The following is a 24,255-nucleotide window of genomic DNA, read 5'->3' as shown; positions in this document are numbered from 1 at the left end:
AAGATTATCCGAGTAGGCGCCCTGTGTGTAAATTGATTATTTATTCACAAATAAGATGACATGTCTCGGTAAGATTATCCGAGTAGGCGCCATATGTGTAAATTGATTATCTATTGAAAAATAAGACAACCTGTCTCAGTAAGATTATCCGAGTAAGCGCCCTGTGTGCAAATTGATTATCTATTGTCAGGTAAGACCTGGCTCGGTGTTAGTGCGACTACCTGAGTACGGGCGCTTTGCAGTTTAATTTGTTATGGTTAAGTTGTTTGATTTGAGGCAAGGTAAGACAACCTAACTCGGCGTAAGAATGAGTTATAGGCGCTTTGCAAGCAAATGTCATGGTTAAGTTGTTTCAGTGCATGGTAAGTTGGGCTATCTCGGTGAATGAATGATCAGATGATCAACCGAGTAGGTGCTTTGTGAAACAAATCTTGGTGAGATCAAGATATATGGCCCGGGTCAAGTTTGCGAGATACACATATGCAAGTCGAGAGTGAGAATAGGCTAATCGTAGCTATGCATGTATAGTTCATCAAAAGGTTAGTTCTTTGTTAGTTGAGGACTCCAAGGATTTTCATGCTTAGATTTTGCCTAAGCTGCATTCTTGTTATCTTTATTACTTTATGCTTAAGAGGTAGATATAGCTTAGTTTGCATGTGTGTGATAGTACTTGTTATACTTAAGCTAGTTTGCTATATGATAAGTTAAGTAGCGAGCACCTGTGAATAAAGGTGCACAAGATTCTCTTTTGTTGTTAGCACCGTGAGTAAAGGTGCCCGTAGGCAGAATATTTTTCTGTTATATATGTTTTCAATTGACATTATATTCTCGTAAGCCTCTTCGCCTAGTCAGGCTCGGCTCGAGTCTGAAGGCTTGTGTATTGGATAGGAATGCTCAAGATCTTTGTCCAGGCATTTGGAGGAGGTCCACTTGGCGTTTGAGCTCTAGAGGTGGGTCGGGAGCTCGACCCAGGTAGGGGTTGGCCCAGGAAAGATAAAAGATAAAGAGATATTTAATCTTTTGTGATAATATGCAAGTTAGTTATATATTAATTAATACATGCTAGTTACATATTAATTAACCGTTGTTGAGAATAAAATAGGAGCACCTAAGAATAATTGTGCACATGTTAAACAAAATGTTTTCATGTTGTTAGCACCTAGAGATAAGTGGTGTCCGTGAGTAAGTGGTTTTCTATTATTATTTTATGTTTTCAGTAGAGATTATATTCTCGTGAGTGAAAGTTGTTAGAGGAATAACTATAGAAGCAGCTTGAGACCACCCGGCAAAGGCACGTTGTTTTTGAGTACTAGAAACTGAATACTTATCTTATTTTAGTAAGCTCTCACTGACTTGATCGTCGGAGTGTGATTAATAGGTAGAGTCTCCTCTGTCCCAACAGAGTCACGTTCTAGTGCAACGAGAAGACGCAAAACATAATCTAGAAGAGACAGGTTAGGAACAGAATTTTCCACTCAATTCAACAAGCAAAAACAGTGATAATAAAAAAATCATTCTTCCTATAAGAATTTATATAAACCATATATTAGAACAAAATTACACTTATGTTAATTATTAGATGGAATTTTGGGAGAACAACTTTTTGTTTACACAATTTTAGAAGTTACGAACACAAAAATATGTGAGCAAATAAATTTGAAAGATCAAAGTGACGAATATAGGCTAAAACGTAATTAAGCCTTTGAGCAATTTATTTAAAAACTTTGTGGTTGTAAATTGTACAGTTCTAGGACATATACATTGGGTTATAAAATTAAAACTTCAATCTTATATATTGAAGTATAAAAAATAAGACTCGGCTGACCTTAGGTTATAAGAATAAAGAAAATTGTCTTGAATATATTTTTTTTTCCGACAACCAAATAAAACATTTAAAATAAAGTTTTATATCATATCATTATTAGTATTATTCTTATTAATTATTATTACTTTATTTTATTATATTTATTATTATTTTATTTTAAGTAGTAATTTTATTTAAAATAACATAATAATGATTATAATAAAATAAAGTAATAATGATTATAATAATAAAATAAAGTAATAATAATTATAATATAGTAATAATAAGAAGAAAGATTGAAATGCATGCTCATGAACATAATGGTAGATGAGACTTAGTTTCTCTTTCTAGAGATGGCTGAAATGGAGAAGTTGGTAACCTCAAAGTTAAATTGGTGGACAAAGGATATATCATATTTATATCTTGATTATGGTGATACATTTTCTCCCGTTGCCATCTCCACCAACTAGATGTAAAAAAAAAAAAATCATGGTAATCTAGAATAGGATATTTACATAGAATAACCTCTTAGTTTTGTTGCTCGAGGGAGTCTGGCCTAGTTTGTAAGTTACATCGGTGTCTTTATGGTCTCAAGTAATTTCCTTGTGTTGCTGATAAAAAAAAAATAATAATAATCTCCTTGTGTTTTGTTTGGAAAATTTAGTCACATTGTTCAAACTTTTGGAATGAAACGTAGTGAGGCAAATCATCAGCTACTTATCAATCATCATACCTCTCCTGGAAAATGTGTTTACTTAATTGTATATGTTGATAACATAATTATCAAAGGAATGATGCTACTAGAATCTCATAGTTAAAGGAACACTTATGAAATCACTTTCAGACCAAAAACCTAGGAAGTCTCAAAAAGTAATGAAGTGGCTCAATCAAAGGAAGGCATTGGAGTTTCTCAAAAGAAATATGTTTTACCTTATCTATCTTTTGTAATGGGTATTGTTAGTCAATTTATACAAATCCTCGTATTGATCATTGGAATGTTGTCATTTGCATCTTAAGATACCTTAAAAAGGCTCAAGGGCATGGTCCTTTGTATGAAAATAAAAGGAATACCTAAATTTTTTGAAATTGTGATACTGATTAGGCAAAATCTCATATGGATAGATGTACTACTACATGGTATTTCAAAGACAGCAAAGCAGAATACATATGTAGCTTCTCTTCATATCTTAGAATTGATAGTGCTCTGAATGTTGAGATTATAGGTTATATGTTTGCTATCAAGTTGGTTGTGGTTCATGGTTGCACTTCTTTATGGCTTGACCATGTTAGTAGTTTCATCCTTCACTAAACCCAATATTGCTCTTTGATGCTATAAAGCAGATGGAAATGTTGTCTTGCCATGAGTGCTTTCAGAGTGTGTTTATAGTTTAGCAAGTTTGGGTGTGGATTTGAAACAAAAGTTGGTCCCGGTTTGAAAATATGCCTTTCTTGTCTGAAGCAAGATTTATTTTAGAAATAGTTTGATTTATCCAAGTATAGATTTTCTTGACTACATGGGTTTTAGTTTACTCCACATGTTTGTATCCCTTTTTTATAATAATAAATATCATCTAGGGTCATATAAAGTACCAATCTAGTAGGAATGTCATACTCTCATAGTATCTTGATTGATACCTTTATATATATATAAAATATACATTTGAGTACAATTTACAAGTGTAATGTACATAGTGTACATAATCTAGTTTGGACTATCAAACTCATCAAGAAATAGACAAATGTAGGAAAGAAACTTGGAGAACTTGAGAGGGGAAAAGGTAAAATCAAAATTTTACGAAGAAAAAAAAATTTTAAATTGTCATCGGTAATCTATTTAGTTTACCGAAAGTGACGTGTTGTGTTGATGTTAGGATCGTCAAAGATGTCAAATTTGTTGTCCAATACAATCAAACGTGCTTCTTTTCTTCCGCCTGCACAACAAGCGTTGAGGATTATTAAATGTTTGAAATGATAGTTTATTTCCACACAAAAGCAACATGAAAGTACCAAGGAATGCCATCAAAGACATTTGGATTTTGAAAATTTCTTCAACAACAAACTAGTACAAGTAACATGGACTTGATAGCTAAATTTCCTAGAAGCAACATGTTACTGATTTGTTTTATGCAGTCCGTTTTGAAATCATTCAATTAGCTAGTTTTGCCCAAACATAATCATCACCTACCTTCAGAAATAAATATCAAATCAGCATGGAACAAGAATTTGTTATTATACAAGAATTGCATCGCACTCAATTTAAGAGTTCTCACCAAACTCAGTGTCGAAATATTTTTCCCACGATCTCCAGAGTTATGTTGCCGTGATCTTTGGAACGTACGATATAATCTTCGAATAAACTCCTGTACATGATTATAGATGCTGCAAATGATCATGTCAAATCAAGGTTAGACACATACATTACTTCATTGATTGGTGACTGTTCAGAACTATTAGTGTTATAGATAATAAATATATGTGGGAATATCCTAACAGATCAAAAAGACTTATTTCCACATCTCCCAATTTCCTTATTTCATATTGTTAGAATCTTGTAGATTTTAGAATCTAATGTATATAGTAATTAACGATATTAGGATCATTTATATTGATTCTGTATTCATGTTATCAGCCTAAAATAGGGTAATTAATTATTCTGTAATTTTTCTTCTCCCCATAAAATTGAATAGCACGAATGTTGTATAAACACATAATTCATGTGTCTTCTCAACATAGTATATCAAGAGTCTAACCAGAAGGGAATCCTAATTTGTGCTTTCCTTAAGGACTCACTACTCATAGGTTTAGACTTTCTACAAATTGTATATGTTTTTTGGTTTCTGTTTTTTTTCCTATTGTGTTACACTATTCACGGCCAACAACGTCACTTTACATTATTGATGACCATCATCAGCATCACCATGTCGTGTGACGACAAACCCTGGCAATGACTCTTCCCACAGACAACTCACTTTGGCCCTCACGCACTCCAACCCTCTTGCAACTTTTAATTTTCCACTGCCACCTTCGCAGCGCATGGCAGCTCATTCGATGTTTCAATACGAACAAGTCTTTTTGCGACCAAACTTGCCCTACTATGTTCGTTCTTCATATGTATTCCTCCTTCAATTCCAACACCACTATTGGCTAGATATTATTTGTTGGGTTGGTTATTCTCTATCTACCTGTTTTTCACACTCTTTGCTTATTTGCCTCTTAATCTGAGGCAAATCCAGGTCGACTCCAAACCTAATGCATCTATTTTCACCAACTTTGTCATTGCCCTACCGTAACTAACAAGTCAAATAGTAGTAATTATGATTCTTAGGCCTGACCGGTCTAGATGGAATAAAATTAATGTTCAACTTTGTGGGATTATCAAGTACTATCCCTCCATCAAATAGATTTTTTTACATCAATGACATGTGTGAATCGCTACTCATTGTCTCCAAAGGAATTTTTTATTGTGAACCTTTCTTCCAAGCTCACGTTCATTATTCCAACGCCGCCTATGGCCAACCAACCTTCACCCAAGTTGCCTCCTCAGTTCGTTCCTACCCATGTGGTGGTGGTTCCATTGGAGTTTGTTTGGTGGTCTAATCTATTTGTCCCTCTCCTTAGGTTATTTTATTTCGTTTTTAGCTTTGGAGAAAGAAAAAAAATGTCTTCAAACACCACATTAATCTCTAGAATAGATTCTCTCGTCTATTCTAACCATATTGTTAGTATTCAGAAGATAGACGGGTCTAACTATTCCACTTGGGCTTCCAAATCAGGTTTTGGTTATGTAGGTTAGGTTACAAATCCCATCTCTATTAGTTCTAAATGCATTCTTACAAATATTGAGAACACTGGATAAAGATTGATGCTCAACTCTATAGCATTATTCAATCCATTATTCACACTCAAACCTATTTCCTATTTCCACGAGATGTGTTCATTAGTTTGGAGTGAGGCTCATGCTCGTTATACCAAAGGCACACAATGTTTGTATGGCATGTGCCAATATATCTTGTCACTTCTTGCTCCACAATATTTTGAAGGTCATGTGTCTGCTTATCTTGGGCGGCTTCATGTTGCCTTACATGATTTTAATGAGCTCCTTCCACTATTTGCAAATGTGAAGACAGAACCACAGTACCTTCTTTATGACCCCAGGCTTGTATGGCTGGCAACAAGAGTATGTTGCAACTCGTGCTCAGATTTTGGGATCACCAATAAACCCTACTATGACTTCTGCACCATCTACGCTCTTTGTGTTCCTCAAAAAATAAACATTCTGACACATACTTCTTCAGCAGGAAAACACTACATCACAAGAGTAATAATTATGCTCTCACACAAGTAATTTAAAAATCATCCAAAATGTGAACATTGTCACCGTATTAGACATATAATTGATGTGTTGAAAGCTGCATGGAAAACCCCTCGTTCACAAAATAATATGGCCTAAATATCTACTTTTGAGTCACATGTTGCTCCTACATTACCGACTGACCTAATTCCAACAACATTTGAAGACTTTATCAAATGGTGTGCGACACACCAATCCACTGCTTCGATGACACTGGAAATTCATTTGCTTGTCCTTCTCAATCTCCTTCCCTTAGCCCTTGGATCATTGACTTAAGTGCAACTGATTACATTTTTTGTAATCATTCTCATTCTCTTTTCTCTGCCTTTACTATTGCTGCCAATTTGTCTTTTATAACTGCTACCAATGGTTCACAAACACAAACTTGACACATTGGTACTACCTAACATTTCCATCTGTAATTGTTGACTTTGTTCTTTATATCCTTAATTTTCCTTTTAATTTATTGTCTATTATCCGATTGACTAAATCACATGATGTTATCCTCACTTTCACTACAAATAATGTTCTCCAAGATCAAATAGCGAGCTCAACGATTGGCATTTGAGTAAAATGGCCTTTACTATCTCTCTCCATGAGCATCAGTATGTGCATCAAGAGTCTCTCTAATGATGATTCAAGTATAATTAGGATGTCATAGGTTTACAAAATTCCAAAAGATGGTGCCAAGTTTAAAACATTTATCTACTTTGAATTGTGAGTAATTTTAGTTAAGAAAACATATTCATCAGTCTTTTTTTTTCCTATAATCTTAACAAACGAGTTTTGCCTCCTATTTCTTTAGTTTACTAATATTTAGGGTATTTCCTATATTGTTACCCCTACTGATTTTAAATATTGGTACTACCTTTGTTGGTAATTATTCTAGATGTACTTAGATTTGGTTAATAAAGAATCAATATTTCAAAACCTTTTTAATGAAATCAAAACACAATTTGATATCTCTATAGGTATTTTTCATAGTGACAATGCGTGTGAATATTTGTCTAACCATTTCTATCAATTCCTGCATCCAATGGTATCCTTCATCAAACTTCATGTCCTCATGCATCTCAACTCCTCATGCATCTCAACGACAATGGAGTAGTTGAACGCAAAAAACAAGCATCTTATTGAAACTACTAGAACACTTCATCATATTCATCTTCCTCACCACTTTTGAAGGGATATTGTCCTTACAACATGTTATCTCGTGAACCAAATGCCATCAATTGTCCTTAATAATCGGGTACCCTAGTTTTTCTTTTTCCCTCACTCCGCTTCCTCCACCTCTTTTTCGTAACACATATTTTGTGCATAACCTCACACCTATTTGAAATAAACTTTCTCCTCGATCATTCAAATGTATCTTCATGAGATATTATCACTCAAAAAGGGTATCAATGTTTCTCTCTTGATCTTCATTGGTATTTTGTATATGTTAACGTTTCTTTCTTTGAGTTTGCTCATATTAATTGTTTATTCTAAAGACAACATATATAGTCACTTACCCATCACCGTCAATCTTCTTTCATTACCACCAGTTGACTCTACCATGACTTAAGATGCTTCCCCAACACCTCTTAAGGTATATCAATGTCATTCCCTATTGAAATTTCACAACAGGATCCATTTTTGACAATATAAAGGAGGTCATACCTAATCCTTCCCTAACACCACCTCCCTTATCAAATTCAATCTCCTCTTAAAATGATTGTTCAATTGCTATTCGAATAGATACTCATCAGTTACCCATAACCCTTCTTCCAACTATACAAACCCTAGTTATCATCTTTCCACAATGCATTATACTTGTTTGTCCTGTTTATCTTCTACTCCTATTTCTATATGTTCAGATTAAGTTTTATCTCACTCGGAGTGACAACAAACAATGATTGGTGATATGTGCCCTTTAAACTAGCAGTACTTGGAAGTTGGTTCCTCCTCAAACTGGTAAATCAATTGTTAGGTGTAGATGGTTTTATACTCTTAAATAAGGATTTGATGGTAATATTGATCGTTGTAAAGCTCAATTGGTCACCAAAGGATACATGCAAATCTACGGTAAAATTATATTAGCACTTCCTCTTCCAACTGGAAAATCAATTGTTAGGCGTTGATGTTTGTATACTCTTAAAATAAGACCTATTGGTAATATTGATTGTTGTAAAACTCAGATAGTTGGCAAAGGATACACACAAATCTATGATCAATATTATCAATATTATACTAACTTCCTCTCTTGTTGTCAAAATGATATCTATTCAACTTCTCTTTTTTTACATTGCAATTCTTCACCACTGGACTCTATTTCAGTTTAACATAAAAAGAATGCATTTCTACATGATTCGTTTCTCAGGGAGAGTCGTCTAATATGGGACATTGTCCACACAATTCCCTATATGGCCTCGAGCAAGTATGCTCTCGATATTTCTAGAAGAAACAGGGATGATAAATGTAAAGCCTTTGGATACACCAATGGATCCGAGTGTAAAACTTGTACCTAACCAAGGAGAACCATATTTTGATCATGGGAGATACAAAAGGTTAGTTGGTAAACTAAATTAACTCACTGGCTCGTCCTAACATCGCCTTTGTGGTGAGTGTAGTAAGTCAACTTTCAAACTCTCTTTGTCAATACCATTGGGATTCAATTGTATGGATCCTAAAGTATATTAAGAAGGCTCCTAGGAGAGACCACAATTATGAAGATAAGGAAAATACTCTATTTGTTGGGTATTTTGATGTTGACTAGGCAAGGTCACCAAATGATAGAAGCTTTACTTCAAGGTATAGTGTTCTTGATGAAGGTAATTTAGTATCGCGGAAAAGAAACAAAATGTTAAGATCAAGTGCAGAAACAAAATGTTAAGATCAAGTGCAAAAGCAAAATGCAGGGCAAGGGCATTACTCACCTGTGAACTCATATGGCTAAAACAACTCCTTAAAGAGCTCAAATTTGAAGAAAGTTCTCAAAATGCACATTGTATGTGACAACTAGGCAATGCATTACACATCGCCTCTACTCCTAACTTTCAAGAGACCAAATATATTGAGGTGAATTGTCATTTCATAAAAGAAAAATTGGATTCTAGAGAGACAACACTAGATTTGTCAACTCTAGTGAATAGTTGGTTGACATATTCACCAAGTCTCTAAGAGGACCAATTATCGATTATATTTACAGCAAGCTAGACACATACGACTTATATGCTCCAACTTTTGGGAGAGTGTTATAATTATACAAGTACAAAACTAATCCTATATGATCAAGAATATCTAAATTATATATATATATATATATATATATTATTAGGAATATTTTTATTTATTTTCGTATCATATCTTTGTTATTAGAGGGTATCAAGTCTCCTCTATTTATTATATTGATTTCTTTTTTTAATGTAAATAAAGCACTTGTGTTGTCTCATAAACACATGGTCTCAACTTAATGTTTATCTATTTCCTAGAGTTTAACAAAGTACACATGAATAATATTTACAGTTGACCGTCAACAGCTTACTCTTAAAATGAAAATTGATCATTGACCAAAATTACCCTTAGCCACAATTGTTAAAGACAAGTTTACTAACCACTGTCCTTTAAGCTATAATACATAATTCAACCATCACACGACCAACCTTTTACTTGAAATGTCATTTTATGTTCTTTCATTTTGAAAACAGAATATTGTACCTTAGTCGATGCCTATTGCAGGCTGTGAAGAAGGCAACAAACCCATAGACTATGCTCTTGAGAGCACGGAAAATCTGGAAAAGGAAAAAGAAAAATATACCAAATCAGGATAGTCTTTAATGAAAACCACTGACATCCAAAATACTATTGAAATGCCATCTTACAACCTGGGAAAAAAGATCGTTCCAAAGAGTTCGCCACATGGATACTTCAGAGGCACTCACTGTGGCTTCAGAAGACGCTGCAAACTGGAAAATGCTACTAACAAACTGCCACATGTTGCCAAATGTATTACAAATGTACGAACATGTGGAATGCACAAAACTGAATATCATCAGGACAAGACGAACAGGAGCATATAGTAACTCCCAGAGAACCCAAAATAGCGGATATAAGATACATGTAGCTGCAGTATATTTAAAAAAAAGGTAAATCGAGGGAGTTAGTAGAATATCAGATGACAATTTATGTTGCCAAAAACAAGTATAAACTTAGCAGATAACACAAAGTACCAGAAAACTAAAACATATAATGACTTACCAATGCCCCAAACAACATTGAAGACAAACCAAAATGGTGAAAAGAATAGCTCCAGTACATTTCCCACTATATCAAAAGAAGTATCAACTACAAGCCAAATGACAGAAAAGATGCTTTCGGCTATTTCAAACAGAAACTTTAAGGTTGGGAGAAGAAATCCAAAAATCTCCACCAGTGATTCTACAAGAGGTTGAACAAGAACTGAAAAGAATGACCGCATAGCATGTGAAAAGGCAAGAAACCACCTAACAGCCTTTTGGAAGTTATGTAGAAACAGCATCGTCCCTAAGTATTTGACCCTTGAAACCATCTCCCAGGTTTCAATCCAATCAAGAAGAGGCCCACATATACGAGATGCAGTTACCTTAAGAACAGGAACATTTTTGTATAAATCATAGAATCCAATGAGAACAGTAACAAATGATATCAAAACATACAAAAGTCTTGCAAGTGGGCACATCCAAGGACGGTAAAGATTGCATAACACTGGATATGACTGAAGGAAGATGACCCAAGATGGAAGACCAGCCTCCAACAAAGTAAGCAATCGCAGATCAGATACAATGATCTCCCTTAATTTAAATGGGAGGTCATGATCATCAAACCTAAATAACAGTAGAACATCGTTATATTGTGTTGCTTTAACTGCATCTTCTTGAGTGGTTTCAACTGAATCATCTTGATTGGCTTCAGCTGTATCATCGGAAAAGCAGCTAGAGGTAGAGTCATCAATTTCAGCTGCAGAGTAGCTATCAGCCTCAACTCCAGCACTAAAGGAATTCATTAATTTTCTTCTCTTATTAGGTCCAGAAGGAGGAGGTGTGTGTAGCATATCTGCTGTCTCTTCTGGATCATCAGAATATACTGCAACATTGGTACCTAACCTATCTTCAACAGTGACATTTCTGCAGACACTATCATCATCGTTGTCATCATCATCAATGGATACATCACCAGAAAAATCTTCACTAGCATCATAAAATATTTCCCCTGTTAAAGTTGCAGACAAATAAGTAATGTTCATCGAAAACTCATTGGTTAAGAATTTAAAGAATTTCTATAGCCTTTAGTTTCTATAATGTCAGTTAGAATGTGATACCTTTTACAATTAGGCTATCTGTGCTGGAAGTTGATAGCCACAACAAAACAATGGTTTATAAAAAAAATGAAAAGGATGAAACACGGGGTATAAAGGGTTATGATGACTTTAAAAAGCCAGGAATGGAAAAGGTTAAAAGCTTTTAATAAAATATAAAGGTGTCACTAGTCCACATACCCCCACCCCGCAAAAGGAAAAAGAAGATTGGATGCTAAGAGGGAAGATTAAGTGGGGATGAGATCCTTCCGTTCCCCTTTATTTCCTATTCAAACAAGGTAATATCTCTGCATATACAGGGTCTTATTATTAACACAATCTGAGTGTTAAGTACTTACATACAGGAATTTTCTATCAGATAAGTGAGTGCATGTGCAAGAGATGCATGCATTCATGTCTTCCTACACATAAGTATATTTCTACTTGCATGAAATACAAATAGGTGCATGCATCTCTTCATACATTACTATATTTCTACTCACATGAAATACAAATGCTACAGTTCATATGCATTATGCACACTAGGTAAGAAAGAAATTATGAGAATCCGAATCACCACCTGAGGCAGAATCCAGGTGTTCTTTTAGAAGCATCTGTTCAGAAGGGGTTCCTGAAAACCATGAAGACATGCAGCTTGCAGCTTGAGCAATACTGTCAAATTCCCATCTTTTCATCAGTTTAGCTTCTATAGCCAGTGATGTATCAGTCTGCAAAACAAATGAAATAAATCAATAAATGATATCGTATAGAATCTACTGAGAAAATAACAAGAACATGCCAAAGAGATCCAGTACCTGAAGCTCATTATAGTAGTTGATACCACGAACACTAGTCCATGCAACTTCAAATACGATAAAACCATAAAGAGTTCTATGAAGCTCACTGCTCAATTGTAAAGAATTCCTTAAATTTTTCACAGGCAACAAAGCTCTCTTCTTTGACAACACCACCGCTTCAATCAATGAGAACCATCTCATAAACTTCTTTGGATTGGTTGAGCTTGATTGAGGACAAACTTCCTTCCTCTCTCTTCGAGCTTTGGAATATGCAAAGGGAGATAGCCTTGACTGCAAAAACATAAAAAAAATATATATAATTCTTATTCTAAGACAACAGCTACTTGAAAATCACATTAAATAACTGATTTTACTAACCTTAGTAACCATTAATTGCCAAATGTGTATGCCCCGTGAACCAAGGTCAGTCAACCATGGTCTGTTGTCAACCAAAATATACATTTTTTTGCTATCATTTGCAAGGAAAAGGCTAAGATCTGCAAAATAAGATTGCAAATCTCTGCAGAATACACATCACAAAGAAGAAATAAATCAGCACAAGAAAAATAGAAACAAAAAAAAAAAACTCTGCTAACCCAGCATATCAATTCAAATACAGCAGATAACGACCACCCAGCTATGACAGAAAATTTTGGCTAGCGAAAGAAAAATTTTACATGCAAAATCATTAACTTGCCGTAACTTAAGGTTGAGTAGAAGCAATAACAATTGCACTTCCACATTTTCCAATTGTCCCACACGATATATTATACAACATAATGTAAAAAGTGACTTGCAATATGACAATCTACACACAATGAGAACTGAAAATTAAATAAAGGCCATTGCCAAAACGGTTCCTGATCCATTGCATCTTCAGAAACCAGAAAAAATTATTCAATTCATCAATTTTTAACTGATTTTAATCAATGCAGGTAAACTGGCAACAGAGTTCAGAACATCATATTTTTCTCTAAAACAGCACGGTCACCATTTGCAGATATTGACTATAAAACAGCATCAGTGAACTCAAACTTCATATACAAATTTATCCAAAAAAAAAGTAAAAAGACGCACAACGCTGTACAGAGGTCATGATCATGAAAGAACCAACAAAGTTTAATTTAAAAATACAAAAAGAGAGGGGGTGGAAGTAATACTTTTTTCTCATAAATAGTAATTGATAAACTAAGGGGGAAGAAAAAGAAACGCATCATGCATCATCAAATAAAATCCAACCCCTTTCACCGGAAAAGTAAACAAATAAATACATTCAATCCAGTATCAATTTAACAACAGAACACATTCGTTAATCATGTGATAAAAAAATAAAAAATAAAACCGTGATAGCACATCATCTGAGCTAATCATGAATACAAAAAAGAAAAAAGAAAAAGAAAGAAAGAAAGAAAACATACCCAATTTGCAAACTCGTAAGAGAAAAAATGCAGCGTCCACCGTCACCTTTCCCCATTAAGATAAACAACACCCTCCAACCCCTTCTTATCACCAAAACCTTCTTCTCCAAATTTCCCACTAGCACCTGCTCCAATTTCCAAACCCAAAAGAACAAAAAGAAAAAAAATAATAAAAACCATTAATTCTCCACAATCATTCCCTCAACTTCCCTTAAAAGAAAAAGAGGCGTAGAAAGAGGACCAGAGAAATGGGTCTTCCATGAAAACGAACAAGAACGAAAGGCAATGGAACCCGGAGCGAGTAACTTCATAACAAAGAATATAAAAGAGAAGGAAAAAAAACCCGAAAGAGTTAAAGGTAGGGATAAGAGTGCATGTATGCGGGTTTGGAACCAATTTTTCTGATGCCGATTATGCTAATTAATTTTGTAATCAATTTGGTTCATCGTGGACAGAGAGAGAGAGAGAGAAAGTAGTTGAACTCGTCATGGGCACGTTCCTTGTGTTTTTTACTTTCTTTTTTTTCTTTTTTTTTTTTTGTTGCGATGCTTTGTTTGTTAGTGCTGTTATTAAAACCTTAAATATTGGAAGAGGACGAGAATTTAGTGCTTTTGTTTGGATATTATGGGTTTTCACACTACGCGTGTTATTCGGACAGATTTGGGCCGCATCAGAATTAATTCTATAACCATCAAAAACAATTATCACGTTTGCTTTGAAGTTATGATTCCTCGGAATAGTAAATTGTATGTACAATTAAGAAATTACTTTTAAACATGTATTAAAAATATGTTTAATTAATTTATTTATATTTTTATGAATACAAATTAGAGGGGCTAAAAGTAATTTCTCTCTCAAGAGAATATAATTCACTTACTATTATTATGGGTCTCAATAATTTCACAACTTGTTACAAAATATATCTTCAATAAATATTAATATTTTAATTATTTATGTATTTTCTGACTTAGTGTAACTTATGGAAAATCTTTCTATTTGTGATTGTAATTTTTTTTCTTCTGCATGGCGTTTTTCTTATATATTAATAATAATAATAATATTAATATTAATAATAATTATAATAATATTAATATATATATATAAATGTAAAGGGATTCTTCTCTTTTAACTACTCTTAATTTTTATTTTATTTTATTTTTATATTAATATTTAATTTTATTATTGTATTATGGTCATTGCGTCATTTTTTATTTTTTTTAAAACATATTAAAACAGTAATCATAAACAGTTTTGGAGGGATGTAGAGCATTTTTTTTTAATTTTTAAAATAAATCATCATTTCTTCAATTTTCACCAACAATTGTTGCTTTCTAATTTGAATTTTTGAGATTTTATCACCGTTTTTCTCTTTTCGCTTTTTCTCACTTTATCTTTCTTCTACCTCAAATCTCTTGAAACTCAATAACATGACATGACTCTCAGACTCTCTATGTGTCTTTCATGCTCTCTGTGTCTCTCATACATACGAATACACATAAATCTATATTTCATTTAAGTAAATATAAATATACATATAATAATAGTAAAAATAAAAAATAAAAAAATGGATGCACAGACGTGAAAACGCCTATGTTCCCGTTAGTGTTAATAATAATAATTATAATATTGGTAGTAATTATAATAATAATATTTTTAATTTTAATAATAATGTTATTAATAATAATGTTAATATTATTCATATTAATATTAATTATAATAATATTCTTTCAACTTAGTTAGTGTTATTTATCTATCTTCATATTCTTAAAATCTTAATTTAACTTAGTCAAATATGTTTTAAATAAACCAAATATTTCTCACAAGTATACTTTTGAATTGAACATTTTTGACATCATTGCTATAATTTTATTCAAAATGCATTTTTGTATGTTTAAAACCAAAATAAGTAGAAATGATTTAAAGACTCCTAAAACAGTAAGAACATAAGACTCAAGCAAAAGAGGTAAGGAAACAAACAAAAATTGACAAAAAAAAAATCAAAAGCAAAATTTAAAGTGTTTAATGAATAAAAAGCGAAATTGTAAATGACAAGGAATAAGTAAAGAAGAAGAACAAAATTAAAGATTAAAAGAAGACATGTATGGAATGGAAGGAGGCGTAAATAAAAGATAAAAGAGGAAGGGATGACGAGATCTTATGGGAAGAAAGGAAGTCACGCCACTTGGAGTAAAGGGACTCCAAGATGAGTGATGCAAGTGCCGTCACTTGATATATTACTCACTCAAGATAAGACCCAACATGAGAGCTCACAAGTCTCATAAAATCACTCCTGCAAAGTTTCTTTACTATTCAAAATCAAGTTGAAAATACATGAGGCAAGACACTCTATTTATAGGAAAGGGCGCCTTGGTGGGCAAGATAAGGGAGAGAGGTTACCTAAGGTGTTGACCATGGTCAAAACCGCACCTTTAGGCATAGCTTCTAGAAGGTAGGTTAAGAACCCTAATTCTAGGTGCCTTGTCTTGAAAAAGTGGACTTGGTACAAGCCCATTTCGCTAAGTACACTCCCTTTTATGCTATGTGAACCTACTCTAACCTATTTGTATATTTGGACCCCAAAAGTGAGCCCAAATTATTTTATGTTTTTGTCTTTTAAGAAGACCAAAAGAAAGAATAATTGATGTTCTGGTTTATGCCAAATTCTTCTTCTAGTGAGGTCTGTCTGATATTTGGTGGGGCCTTAACTTGATTGCTGAGATGACTGCTCACGGTGTGAATTGTCTCTTAAGTCCTTGGTCATCTTTTTAGCTTCTTGGATTGTATCATGCCCCCCAAGTTGGAGAGAATTTGACCTCAAATTTAGAACAACTACAAATAACATAGTTAGTTTGTTCACATATAAAATATTGCAAGGTGGGGTATGTGAAGTAAACTTATGTTCATGAAGCTTTGGGAGTTCATGTGGGTAAGTTCTAGATACAAGCCATTTTTTGAAAGAATGTTTGGGAATGAAATGACTTTTTGAAGATAATCCTCTTAGAAGGTGAGAACCTTTAGGAGGTGCTTGAATTGCATCCCAAAACTTCTTCGTCCAAGATGTTAGGTAATGAAAAAGACAAGGAAGAAGAACACCTTGGAGGTGCAGTTTGTGTTCGGGCATGGGTCAACATGATTATTTTTGTAGTGTAAGGTGAGATATTGTGACCCGGTTTATCTTTTCTTTCTTTATCTTTTTCATTTTCTCTTTTGTTTTTTATTTTTATTTGGTCCTCATGAACTTCTTTGGGAGAGAGGGGTTTTAAGATAACCTTATGCCCTTAGAAGTTGAAAGACATTTTATTAGTATGGTCATCATGTAAAACTTGTCTATCATATTGCCAGGGCCTTCCCAATAGAATATATGTTGTTTCCATTGGCACAACATCACATAAAACCTCATCTTTATACTTTCATATAGCAAAGGTTATGAGGACTTGTTTAGTAACCATGATTTCACCTTCGGCAATAAGCCATTGTAGTTTATAAGGCTTTGTATGAGAGATAGTGGGTAATCTAAGCTTCTCCACTACTCTTGTACTTGTCACTTTAGCACAACTACCCCCATCTATTAACATGGAACATAACTTTTTGTTGATAAGGCAACAGGTGTGGAAAATTTTCTCTTTGGGTGTCATCCAAAGGTTTTGGAATTGTCCCCAACATTCGCCTTATCACCAATAAGTCACTTTCATAAGGTATCTCACTTTCATTTTCATTAGGGGTTTTTGAAGAGGAAGGGGAGTTAGACCTAGAAGATTGAGATTGATCACTATGGTCACTTACTACTTGCCCCTCTTTAACCATCATGGTTCTTTTGTTTGGACAATTGGCAACTATGTGCCCAAAACCTAAACATTTAAAACATTTTGTACTTGAGGTTTTGGTTGGCGATTTAGTCCTAGAAGGAGAAGGATTTGTAGAAGTTTGTGGGGTGGATTCTTTGGAAGGATTATCTTGTTTTGAAAATTTATTTTTACCCTTCCAAGATGAGTCATAGAAGCCATCATTATGAGTATGTTTGAAAGATGTTTCGAACTCACTCAACTTCTACTCAAACAAATTCTAGTTACTTTTATATCTTCACAATTAAAAGCAAAATAAGTAGAATCAAAATAAGGACTCCTAGAAACATTAAGAACATATGACTCAAACAAAAATAGGTAAGAACAAAAAATGGACACAAAATAACATTCAAAAGCAGATTGAATAAAGAGAATGCCGAATTTAAAAAGCAAGATGTTCCGACCTCAAGTTCGAGAGATAGCATCGCTAGAGTCAATCACCGCATCCGAGGTATTGTCCACTTTGGAGGTCGGTGCTTCGTCACGGTTTTGTCCTTAAAAGGCGCCTCAGTGGGTTGGAGGAGGAGGGAGTATATAAACTGCCCTTGGCCTCGACTCCTGAGCGATGTGGGACTATATTGGCATACCGGAACACAAGAAAGTAAAGACTGAATTTAAATTTGCTTGAATGTAAAGGCAAGAATTTAAAGGTGCAAGAAAAGTAAAGTGTCAAATCAACTCAAAGCAAATATGCTCAAAAAAACAAAGCTCTGGTAACCACATAATGTGAGTTGATTTTAGATTTATCCATTTTAAGGGTGACACTTTGTTTATGATTTGAATTTTACATATAAGGTGACACCTAGGGAAGATCCCCACTGGACACGAACTTAACCAAGTGATTAAGTAAGTGTGAAGGTTCACTTCCAAAGGCAAAAGAAAAAACACATTATGGTGAAGATGATGCATATTGCGGAATTGAAAGACATAAAAGAAACAAATATGATGAAGGAAACCAAATGGAAATTGGAAGAACAAAACAAGAACATAAACACAATGAACAATGGTGTAATGGAAAATGGAAGAAGAGATAAGGAAAGAAAGCACTTGTGTGAGTCTTTTTTGTCTCTTGATCTTTTAGTCTCTTGATGTTTCGTCTCGTTTTCTTAATCTCCAAAACAGAGTTACTTGCAATTGTATTATAATTGTTAGAATAAAAAGGATATGACGTGCCAAGAGACGAAGAGAACGAATAAGTAAATGTTTTCTAACTCTCTCAAGTTCGTGGTAGTACAACACTAATTCACCCTAACAAACAAATAATAAAAATTCTATTCTATTTGATATAGTAAATTAATCATTAATTTATAATATTTATATATCTTGTGAAGATTAGAGTTAATAAACTATATCATATTAGTATTTAATACCTTATAATGGTTTTAAAGAAAATATTAAAATTAAAATATTTCAAAGTAAACTTACTCTCATTTAAATGAGATTAGTTTTCTCAAACTTATATTAAAAAATATTAATCATTTTAATGTCTTTTATAAAATACTAGCGGGAACACAGACACTAACGTTCCGCATTTTTTATTTCTGTTTCTTTAGTATTTTTTTTAATTTTCAAAAACAATTTCTCTTAATAACATTAAAATGAGAAGTTAAAGAGTATACTGGTAAAGAGTAGTGTGTATCCGCATTTTTTATTTCTCTTTCTTTAGTATTTTTTTATTCTTCAAAAATAATTTCTCTTAATAACATTAAAATGAGAAGTTAAAGAGTATGCAGTTAAAGAGTAGGTTAATAAAATAGTGGAGAGCCGTAATTAAAAGTTACATATGGTAAAAAGAATGAATGAATTTTCAAAATTTAAAATTCAAAATTACTATTTGATTTCAAAACCGTCTCTCAAGATAGAAAATAATTAAATAGAATTTGAGTTTCATATTTTTTTATAATTTTTAATATTTTATTAATTATGGGTAAAAATATATGTATTTGGTAATAGTTAAAATTTATTTAAAACTACAAACTCAACCGAACAAATAATTAAATAGAATTTGAGTTTCATATTTTTTTTAATAATTTTTAATATTTTATCAATTATAGGAATTAAACCAATATTTTTCATTAGGTCTATAAACAACCAATAATATTGGACAATCATTACAATACATATGACACCATTAAACAATAAATCAAAAATTCATTCTCAATTGTTTGAAAAATATTATATACAAAAGAAGAAAATATAGAGGAAGAGCAAAGATAAAGAAATGGTGATGACAAAAAACTTAAAAATCAAATTGAAAGTAACTTTTCCGTAAAATATGAGGAAATGAGAATATAGTTTAGTTAATGCTATGTATGATTTCATTTAAATCCATAAAATTGTTACCAAAAAGGGTCTTATGATGACTTTCATCATGTACCTCTGTCTCCTCCTCTTGTTGAGTCTTTCTTATCCCTCTAGTCACATGTTTCAATCATAATTTCAGAAGACAAATTAGTGTTTTACAAATTGAAATGCATATAAAGAGAATTACCTATTGTTGTGATGAAGCGCAACTTTTGAGTCTTTTAGTTCCCTCTAGTCACAAACTTCAATTACAATTTCATGAAACAAATGTCAAATTAGGGTTTCAGAAAGATTAATCAAAGAAATGAAAGTATGATTTTACATGAAAGTGAAAAGAAAGTGAGAAATATGGTAAAAAAAGAATGTGTTATGTATAGTGGAGAGAGAAAGTGGGAAGTAGGTTATATAGGAGAGAGAAAGTGGGAAGTAGGTTATATAGGAGAGAGAAAGTGAGAAGTAGGATACGTGAGTGGTAGAGAATGATAAAATCTATTTCTTAAATCAATTTTAAAATTCTACAATTTTAATAAAAAAAGAATATCAGTTTAAATCAGAGAAGTAACGTACCAAATCTTCGCTCCCTCCACCCTCTCCACTCTCCACTTAAATAATAACAAATAAAATAAATTTTAAAATTAAAATATTATTTTATTAATTTTTGAAATTATAAAATGTCCAAATAACCAAAATAAATTAATACAATAAATTATTAAATAAAGTTAAAATGAAAAAAAAATTAAAAACAGTTAAGATAAGAATAAAAAATGACATAATCATAATATAATAATAAAATTAAATATTAATATAAGAATAAAATATAAAAAAAAAAATTAAAAACAGTTAAGAGGAGAATCTCCTATATATATATACCTTATGTCCGTAAATATTACTATAAAAAATAATTGTTGCCATTAATGCTATACTTTTAATACCTTTATTTTAATTTTGAATTTCTCTCTTTGGAGTACTATTTTCTCTTATTTACGGGGGAGCGAGAAGGAGTTATGAAGATGCAGGACGTGGGAAACGGATTATTGTGGGTCCCGCAAGAATTATTGGATTGGAATTTTGCTCTTTGTTGGGTTGTCTGTCAGAATTATTGAGAGGAGAATAATACTGCTTCACGTTATTTTGTTTTTTTTTTTCCTAATAAATTGCGCAGTTGGGTTTGTTATAGAATTATTATATTAGTTCTTAAATTTTTATTTATTTTAAAATGAAAGAAAAATAAATAACTGAAGATTCGGATGATTCCTTAAGGTAGTCAAGTTCATAATTAAACTAAATAAAAAATTTCTGAATCAGTAAAAGAAAAAGTCGTGAGCTAATTCGCTCATATTGATCTTAAAAGAAAAAAAAATTTACATCATATCAATTTTAACTTGTATTCAATTTGTTATTTAAAATGACGAATATATATTTATAAAATAACGAAAATGACCTTAACAAAAAGGAGGGTGTAGATAAAAAATACAACTGGAATTCTTTTTCCAAAATACATTTTTGGATTTAAATTTTCAGAATACATTTTTTAATTTTGGAAATTTTTTTCTAGAACGAAATTTCAGATTTTGTGTTACCGATATTTTTTTCCAAAATATATTTCTGGATTTGGATTTTTGGAACATTGAATTTCATAATTTTGTTTTCATAATGCATTTTCAAAATTTTGTGTTCTAGATTTTTTTTAATGTATTTTTTGCATTTTTGTTTCTTTTTCCAAAACAAAATTTTGACTTCTTAATTATATTTTTTGAATTTTGAATTTTCAAATACAGAATAAAGGGTAATTTTGGAAATTTTAAAAAATATTAATTCACTTGTAATATATAAAGAAGAAAATAAAAGTTGAAGGAGACAATTTTGTATTTTTTGTTAAGATGTTTTTTCTTGCATCCCATCAATTTTCTTCATGCACATCATCAATTTTGAAAATTAATTTCCATAACATAAAAGTCAATTTTGGAAATGAAAATTTAGAAAAGAAAAAAAATATTTAACTATTTTGCCTTCCAAAATTCGATTTCTAAAATTGATGGGGTGAAAGAAGAAATTTGAGTGGGTATAGGAAGAAACACCCTTTTTATTATTATGCGGGCATTTGGGTTGACTCGTTCCGTTCCGTCCCGTCCTTGATCCACACGAGTTGCGGGTTATGCGAGTCATACCTAAATAGGTCAACGAGCTAAAATAGTGAGCTCACCCACATTTTTCTTAGTAGGATGCGGACTCTCCCTACATTACAACCCCTAGTAAATAATAAAAAATATTGAAAACCTACAAAATCTAGTTTGAAAAAGTTGCAACTTTCAAAATTATGAAAAAAAGTTAAAAATAGAAAAAAAGTGTAATATCGAAATTGAATAAACATGAGTATTTAAGTTAAAAAATTATATTTAATAATAAATTTAATTATTTGAATTATGTGTTTGTTTCTATATGAAAAATTGAAAACCCTAAAATATAAAAATTGGATTATTTGTAACAAAATAAATTTTATAGGATGTTGAAAGTAGAATTAAAATGTTAAAATATTTGAAAAACAAGTCAAAATACAAGAAGGGGTTGAATCATGTTTTGAAACTTTTAAAAAAAATTGTAATGTATTGTTTGATAAAGTAGTAATACAAACTTGAGTTGACTTACAATATGTAAGAAATTGTTTCTATAAATTTATTTGCAAATTTCTCTTTCGTTAACACAATACAATAATATACAATGAATAAGGATAATGGAAAGAAGAAATTATTTTATGGTTTCTATAATGGTTTCGTTTGATTCAATTAACTAATTGGGTTTCACTTTGCATATTACTATTGCAAGCTCAAATTGAGTATTATTTAGAATATAATCACTTTTGAATATTATCTACCTTCTTTTTTCAAGGATAACTTTATATAGTTCTTCGAAGAAGGAGTTGCAAATTTTCTTTTTGATTTTTGAGAGCTTTTAAACTTATATAGCTTTATCTTCTTTTGTCCAACAAGTGTAGATGTAGATGTGCATTATATGTGCTCCATGTAATATTAAATGTCAATCTCCTGTTCAAGCATCATCTTGATCGTAGAAAGCAAATAGTTGGATTAGAGTTGACATAGGCTTATGTCAGGATGGTTATTGAAACAAAATAACTTTAACTTGTAACTCATGAGATATTCATGTAGATTTGTACTTTGAGCAAATCATTTGGGTAGACAAAAGATGAAGACATTCCGTACAACACAATAGTAAGCTTAAAGAATGTTTTCGTTAAGTATAATACAAGCTTAAGATCTATATGTACTTTTCATCTAATGAAAATTTTACTTATTAGACAAAGTAAAAACCGCAAGATGTTGTATCGTTTATCTGACAAAACACTTTCATTTTGTATGATTTGCTCGCTTTCATAATTCAACCTATTTTAGACAAATCTTCATCACTTTTCTAACTTTGTTGTGACAAATCAAAACTATGAGGATGATGTAATTTTGCTCTAACAAAATATTTCTAAAACATGATATATTGGAACAAAGGTATTATCAAAATAAAAAATATATAAAATAACAAATATTATTGTAGTGTTTAGAAAAAATTGTTTTTTTTATGTAAGATTCACGGTTGAAAATATAAAAAAAAAGTTCCAAAATTTGATTAACTCGAAGTGTTATATAAGTTAGACAGAAAAAACATAAAAAGTAATCTTGCGAAATAAAAACATATTTATGGAGAATTAATTCTAACAAAAAAATGTATATTTATTTACAAACGAAATATTTTAATTAAGTTTTGTATTTATACTAACAGTTGAAAAGCCTAAAAAATGTAATTAATCTTTTCTATCAGATTGACAAATGTTGTTAAAAAAAAGTAATGACATGACAATATGTTGGTAATGCGTATGGCACGTCGACAACACATAAATCATTCACTTATTATCATGTCTTCACCAAATTAAGAACTTAAAAAATAGTGAGATTGATATTGAAATGAAAAAAATAAAATAAAAAATAAACTCATTATCATAAATCCTTCACGTGTTTTATCTGTTAGTTTTTGTTTTTTAACAAAGAAAAGAATTGAAAAAAAAAATGCTTATAAGTCTATTTTCATATTTTACAAAAATCTAAAAATTTTGTGCTTAAAATTTTTCTTGTCCATTAATTTGTAATTATTCGTAATTTTAGTTGTTAATTTTTTTTATACAATTTAGATTCTTTAATACTTAATTTTGCACAACTTTATTCAACTTTTTTATTTAGTTATCTATAAATTTTATTATTATGTTTAGACATGACTGAAAAATAAGAAAAAAAAATGGAAACTTATACTTCATGGTGTTTAATATATTTTTTTGAAACTTCAAAATTAAACATAAGTATATATTCTAATAAGTACAACAAGTATCACATCACTTTAAAATTGAAACCAGTAATAATTTATATAAGC

At 31.6% G+C, this 24,255-nt stretch overlaps 1 protein-coding gene across 1 annotated transcript; it reads right to left on the bottom strand.

The window, feature by feature from the left end:
• Nucleotides 1-3,401: 3,401 nt before the first annotated feature.
• Nucleotides 3,402-14,233, bottom strand: LOC137830998 (G1/S-specific cyclin-E protein). The gene is made up of 10 exons (XM_068638464.2): nucleotides 13,923-14,233; nucleotides 13,682-13,806; nucleotides 12,642-12,783; nucleotides 12,282-12,554; nucleotides 12,047-12,194; nucleotides 10,392-11,381; nucleotides 10,019-10,257; nucleotides 9,852-9,925; nucleotides 4,075-4,183; nucleotides 3,402-3,735 (listed from the first exon to the last, which is right to left on the bottom strand). Exons 2-10 carry the CDS (start codon nucleotides 13,735-13,737, stop codon nucleotides 3,712-3,714), a joined length of 2,055 nt encoding a protein of 684 aa, XP_068494565.2. The 5' UTR covers nucleotides 13,738-13,806; nucleotides 13,923-14,233; the 3' UTR covers nucleotides 3,402-3,711.
• Nucleotides 14,234-24,255: the final 10,022 nt, after the last annotated feature.

The sequence above is a fragment of the Phaseolus vulgaris genome, chromosome 6 (assembly GCF_051622355.1).
Source record: "Phaseolus vulgaris cultivar YP4 chromosome 6, ASM5162235v1, whole genome shotgun sequence".
Classification (NCBI taxonomy): Eukaryota; Viridiplantae; Streptophyta; class Magnoliopsida; order Fabales; family Fabaceae; genus Phaseolus; species Phaseolus vulgaris.
This window is presented reverse-complemented; position numbering and strand designations above follow the sequence as displayed.

What these genes read in the sequence shown, in the direction of transcription:
- LOC137830998 (XM_068638464.2), bottom strand. Translation starts at nt 13,737, where the DNA reads ATGGGGAAAGGTGACGGTGGACGCTGCATTTTTTCTCTTACGAGTTTG. An exon ending in CAATGTTGTTTGGGGCATTG is followed by an intron (nt 10,258 to 10,391) that starts GTAAGTCATTAT and finishes AATATACTGCAG; the next exon opens with CTACATGTATCTTATATCCG. An exon ending in TGCAATAGGCATCGACTAAG is followed by an intron (nt 4,184 to 9,851) that starts GTACAATATTCT and finishes GATCATTTGCAG; the next exon opens with CATCTATAATCATGTACAGG.